At 44.7% G+C, this 6,057-nt stretch overlaps 1 protein-coding gene across 1 annotated transcript; it reads left to right on the top strand.

Moving 5' to 3' along the window:
• Positions 1 to 1,716: 1,716 nt before the first annotated feature.
• igfbp6b (insulin-like growth factor binding protein 6b) lies at positions 1,717 to 5,976 on the top strand. The gene is made up of 4 exons (XM_026998650.2): positions 1,717 to 2,363; positions 3,307 to 3,341; positions 3,896 to 4,015; positions 4,374 to 5,976. Exons 1-4 carry the CDS (start codon positions 1,994 to 1,996, stop codon positions 4,485 to 4,487), a joined length of 639 nt encoding a protein of 212 aa, XP_026854451.2. The 5' UTR covers positions 1,717 to 1,993; the 3' UTR covers positions 4,488 to 5,976.
• The last annotated feature ends 81 nt before the right edge of the window (positions 5,977 to 6,057 follow it).

Raw genomic sequence — 6,057 nt, 5'->3', positions numbered from 1 at the left:
CTGTTCAACTGAAACCAAACGTTCCACTGAGTTGTCTGTGGTGCCTTGCTGTACAGCACAACAACTAGGCCATTGATAAACATCGAACTATACGTCGATAAACATCTAAAATCCTGTTCGCTTCCCTTGTACCAGCTTGTCGTTGAAATGGTAAAATCTCCTTTTGCTTCATGACAAAAGCAAATAAACAAGGTTCGTCCTCACAAGACCCTCCTAGCTGATGGTGATCCGAAACCATATGGTGTACCTGCCTTAGATGCCGTGGTTCACAGCTTTAGTTTGGCTTCTCTTCATATGGTAGCATGAAAGATGCACTTTTCATACTGTAGCACACCTGTTTCCAAATCCAGAAGCAGACATTATAATGTATCAGTCCACAGATTGTGTGTTGTGCATCGCACTATGCATAATGTGGCCATTTTCATTCACATATTCACATATGACTAGTGATAGGTGAAATGCAGCATATCTCATTCGAGGTGTAGGTCAAGAGGTGTTTACGTTGAATGAAAATGTTAGGAAATCTCTCCTGGAAAGCAGGTTGAAATGGCTGACCGGTTAGATGGATTGCATAATTAGTTGCTAGAACCGATGGTCTTGTGATTATTCTGGAGAATACACTGCCTGCAATCAGATGCTAATTAATCAGATGCTGCCTTCACTGGGATAAATATTTGGGGGACAAAAAGCTACCCAGCTGTATCCTGCCCTTGCCCCATGTTCTCAGATGCCACATTAGCTCACACCTGTCTACTTTATGGCATTCTCGCTAACAAATGGTTAGTGTAACATGTTCCTTCTTTTAAATCGCAAAGCTGTAGTTTATACACTGCATTGGTGACAGTATGCTCAGCTATATGTTGTATGTTGTGCATCCAACCATGAACATCCTAGATGTTTATAGGATATAAAATGTACTAATTAATGAAGAGTTTGATCTAGAAGGATAACTGAACCAAACTAAAAAAAAAGTAGAAATGCCTGAAGAATTAGTAGTGTAGTTGCCTGTTCTCATCTCATTCAAGTCTGTTTGTTGGATGGTTCAAACCATGATTTAGTACCGTATGAATTACTGCCTTATTACAATACCCAAGTGATTGGTTTTCAGTTTGGATTTAGTTCAGATTGAGTTCAGATATCAGTGTTTCTATAAATACAATGTGACTGTAATATATTTACAGTATATATGAATGTATTTACAGTGTAAGGTACTTAGAAGTACAATGTTTCCTTTATTTGTATCTTTTAGTGATCCATTCTAAATGTGCCCTGAGCTCACAACCGTAGTGGGGAAATTCATAACTGTGAGAGAGGGACTGTGGAAACTCAATCCTGTTCCTTATTGTGTTACCATGGCAAACATTGCCAGACTGGTCTGACATTTTCATGTTTGATGCAGAGAAAGTATATATTGCATGGATTTTGACCTGCTTAACATAAACTGACTATGTATTTCATGCAGAGGAGAGTTGCCCAGATCCAGTACCGGGTGAAGAAAAGCTGGAACAGAGCTTGATAATTTCTGAAAGGAAAAATAATCTCTCTCTCCTACCCCCTTCTCTCTTTCCCTCCCTCCTTTCCTTTCTCATTCTGTCTTTCTCTCGCTCGCCCGCTCTCTCTCTCTTTCTCTTCCTCTCACTCTTTCTCTTTTTCTCTTTCTTTCCCTCTCCTTCTCTCTCTCTCTCTCTCTCTCGCTCTCTCTCTCTCTCTCACTCAGTCCCAGCCCCTGAAGGTGTCATAACTGTGCTCTCTCCCTCTCGCTCTCTCTATCACCGCCTTTCAGATCTTTAAAAGCTGCTGCTTGCTGCGTCTCTCCCTCGTTCTCGGATCGTATCCTCCGGCACTGCGGTGGGACTCCTGGCCGCTGTGCAACTGAGCAGGCTGAGCACCAAGCAAAGCTAAGGAACAGGCAAAGAGCACAGAGAGGTGGGGGGGGAAGAACGGAGACGGACCTCCAGAAATAGCATCAGCCACGTACAACAGGAGAGGGAACATGGACAACCTGAGACAGGAACGCAAGATGCCTTCCCTCTCGAACTTGATGACCATTGTCCTGTTGCTCATCACCCACTGTGGAAGCTGGACTCTGGCCAACCGCTTGGGCCCCCACAAGGTCTGCCCATCCTGCAAGGACCCAATGGGCGCGGGCCGGGCCTCTCGGGAGCACGCAGGGGGGTCCTCGGCCAGCACGGCCGCCCTGGCGCTGGGGGAGCCCTGCGGGGTGTACACCCTCGGCTGTGCCAAGGGCCTACGCTGCATGCCTCCGCCGCGCGAGCACAGCCCCCTCCAGGCACTGCTGCAGGGCAGGGGCTTCTGCATCAAGCACAGCAGGGCAAGTCCCACGGAGAGACCCCACCTCGCAGGTAAGCCCTCAGCCACCCGGGCCGCCTTCACAAAAATCACCGCCAGAGCACCACAGGTTCCTTGGCCGGTGAGAGAGAGAGAGAGAGAGAGAGAGGGAGAGAGAGAGAGAGAGAGAGAGAGAGAGAGAGAGAGAGTGCACATTGGTGCAGCACCGCTCTCCTTTGCTGTATCATCCTGCCAGGGAGAGTGACAGGCATAATCTGCCTTAAGTGCTCCAGCAAATCTTAGCGGCTCGCGTTTCAGCTTCCAAGGATGCACTGGCGAGAGCTCGCCTCGGTCACTATGCTGCAGTGTCAGTATCACGGGGCCGGCAGGATGACAGAAATGTTAGTGGACGAAGGGCAGGCGCATAAAACGCCGGGAATAGCTGCGGGCGTGCATGCAATGGCAATAAATACCTCTGCGGTGTGGAAGCATTTCTGGGTCTTTAGGCTTTCGCGTGGTTTATTTGTGTGGACGGTTAACGGATCGTTTGCTGTCATTGTGTACGCGTGCACGTCTACACGCGTGTGTGCACGTGCGTGTTTGTTGGTGTGCGCGTAAGATAAGAGACGGCGTGTCTACCGCGAGCATATGTGTGCGCTTTCGCAGGAGTGCAGCAGTGCTTGCTTGAGTGAGAAAATTGAAATTCAAAGAAAAGGAACGCGCGCGCGCCCGCGCGCGCGTGTTCTCTGGAGTACATGTCAGTGTCACACACATTCTGACGGTGCTGATTCATATAGCGGACATCTCCATCTACTGCTCATGAAGAGTTACTGCGGCTAAGCCAAGCGCAATAACATGTCTGAGAATGGGATAATAATGTCATCCACCTGAGGTGTGCATTCACCTTAACATAAACATGCAAACAATAAAGAACAACACATTCTGTAGTTCACAATTACATATATTACACAAACTTGTAATTACATGTGATTCACTATTATCTTGTTGTATTTCCAGGTCCCCATCCTTCACACAGTGGTGAAATAGATAAGGTTTGTCTTCTCATTTCCTATTTAACTTATAGAAAAGCTAAGCAATTATTACTGTTCATTCTATTTTCCACCCTTTCATTAGTGACCTATCGTGTTTGCATGGGCAGTCTCGTCCAGCCCCAGCAATTCACCTATTAAAATGCCCCCTAAAATCATATGAACATCACAAATAGTGGCGCTGAGTGAGCAGGACAGTTCTGTGCTCTTTGCTGACGACCGAAAGCCGTACATTTTCCATGAGTCATCACGCGTGGATGTCCAAAGAATTTCATGTTCAATCTGACCCCTTTTTCAACTGTTATCAGCAAAGTAGAAACAGCTGTTTTACCTACGAACCTCGAACAAACTCAGCAGCGTCAGTGTATGTGGGCCAGAGTACGACTGGCTCCCCGGTGTGCATGACACGTGCCCTGCTACAGACCGCACCGTCATACCTCATCACACTGATATCCAAGCCGTCCTTATCCACGTTCTTGATCAGTAAAGTTCAGCGAGTGGCTTCTCACCCCCCTCCCCCAAAATTCAACCCCCTGCCGTTTTCATTTCCTCCCCAGGCTCCGTGCCGGAAGCTACTCAATGCCATGTTGCGGGGACTCGAGCTCACTGTCTTCCAGTCTGACCGTGACATCTACATCCCCAACTGCGACACGCGCGGCTACTACAGGAAAAAGCAGGTACAGGTGCCTCGTGGGGGTTTCAGACTATCCTTTACTGCCTCGCACTGAAGTCTGTTTGGAGGGATAAAGTCATGATTTCCCAGTGCAACGTGGCTGGGGGGGGAAAATGAGCTGAAAGTAAATTAGCAGCCATGCTACTTAATGACTTTGGTACAATGAAAGAAAGATCACCCTGACTAAAAACAGACAGGGGACCAAAATGGAAAAACACAAGAGTTCAAACTAATTAAACTGCCTTATAAAGCCATAAAATGTTGCCCTAATGTCCAGTTCCACCTCATGACGTTGACCACATTCCCAGACACCGTATGGTGCGCTGTGGTTTTAGCAACCTTCTCGTCCCTGTGTTCGGCAGTGTCGGTCCTCCAAAGGCATGCAGCGCGGCCACTGCTGGTGTGTGGATGAGCTCGGCGTTGCCGTGGCGACACGTGCTGGCGAGGACGGCGCGTTACCGTGCGACGGCGAGTGAGGGCGGCCTGCAGCCCCACGACTCTGAGCCAGGAGGAAGAAGAGGAAGAGGAGAGGCACCTAGGAAGAGGGGATGACAATTAGCTTGCGCTAGACACTGCCTGGTCAGGAGACTCCAGGGATAGACCACTTCATAGGAGGAACCAATCACCCCACCCCACCCCACCCCGCGCCAGAGCTCCGCCACTAAACTGAAGGTTCATTCACTGCCATAAGCACAAAGCCAATAACTGCTCAATCATTTCTGTGTGTAATAAACTAGGTCACTTCAAACTGAGAGTTCAGTCCCTGGCCCCATAGTAGAGTCACTTTCTCTTCAAAATATCCACCACTGCCTGCGTCTTGTGTCTTTCTCCATAGGCCGCTATGCCAGTGTGCTTTTTCCGTGTTGCGTTTAACCTTCCCCACCATCCCCTCTCCCTCTCTCCAAAGATACACTGACTAAACTAGACATATGAAAAGAAAATATACCTTTCCATCTAATTTATTCTGGAGTATTACTATATTTCCTTGAAGCAATGCATACTTCTGAACTGTACTTGTTGTCATGTAATCACGACATTGACACAATATCCTGTGTGCACATGATTTAGGAATGATTTAGGAATGCATTCAGTCCTTTCTTTTGTGTCAAAGTGACACTCTGACCGCTAATATACATAGTAGATTGTTTGTACATAAATGCATTTATTTGTGGTATATAATGCCATGGGGTGACAGGTTCATAAGAGCTGATGGCTGTTACTCTTTCTGAGAAGGCATATTTTTATATACTTCAATATGATATTTTATATATAAATTTTATTTAATGATCTACAATACCATGTATTTTTATATTGTCAGCTTTTTCTCATTGTCAAGACACAGAACCTATTTTATTTCATGAAAAAAGAGAACACCATGCTTTAATGTCACATTTATGAAAAAGCGAAACAAAAACACATATTTAAATACACCCTTAAGATATATACTGCTGTACATGTTTTTTTCAATATTACATTATTTCATGATGTTTACTATTTATGTTGAATATTCAAAATTGAAATGTACTACAATAATGCTTGATTTAAAATATTTCGAATTTTGTTCAAATGACGCATTTAAGATTTTCGTTTCAAAGTCTGGTAATATTTTCTAATTTGTGAATGCATAGAGAAAACAAATATGATAGTGCTTTAAAAAACAAACAAACAAAAAAAACATAATTCATTATTTTGTTGTATCAGTGTATGTGCCAGTGGTGGTTCCAGGTCCTTGCAAAGTAGACTTTGCAAAAATGCAAATTACAAGCGGTCTAACAAAGAAAAATAAATAAAATGAAACAATATGGAGAAAAGCACAACCATGTCAATGTTATAAATGACAATGTACTATTATTCATTTTGGAGCTTCTAATTGAAAGGAACTAAATGTAAGATGCCTATATACTGTGTACCTCAACGTCACTAAAACTGATTGAAAAGAAACATTAAAAATTATTTTTGTGGCAATTCCTGCAAATGTATGCTCTATGTGACCAATAATTCACAAACATTCAAAACAATATATCATATCAGATCTTTATGAGAAAT

This window comes from Electrophorus electricus, chromosome 22, assembly GCF_013358815.1.
Source record: "Electrophorus electricus isolate fEleEle1 chromosome 22, fEleEle1.pri, whole genome shotgun sequence".
NCBI classification, from domain to species: domain Eukaryota; kingdom Metazoa; phylum Chordata; class Actinopteri; order Gymnotiformes; family Gymnotidae; genus Electrophorus; species Electrophorus electricus.
Note: the sequence above shows the minus strand (reverse complement) of the source record. Positions and strands in the feature narration are given on the sequence as shown.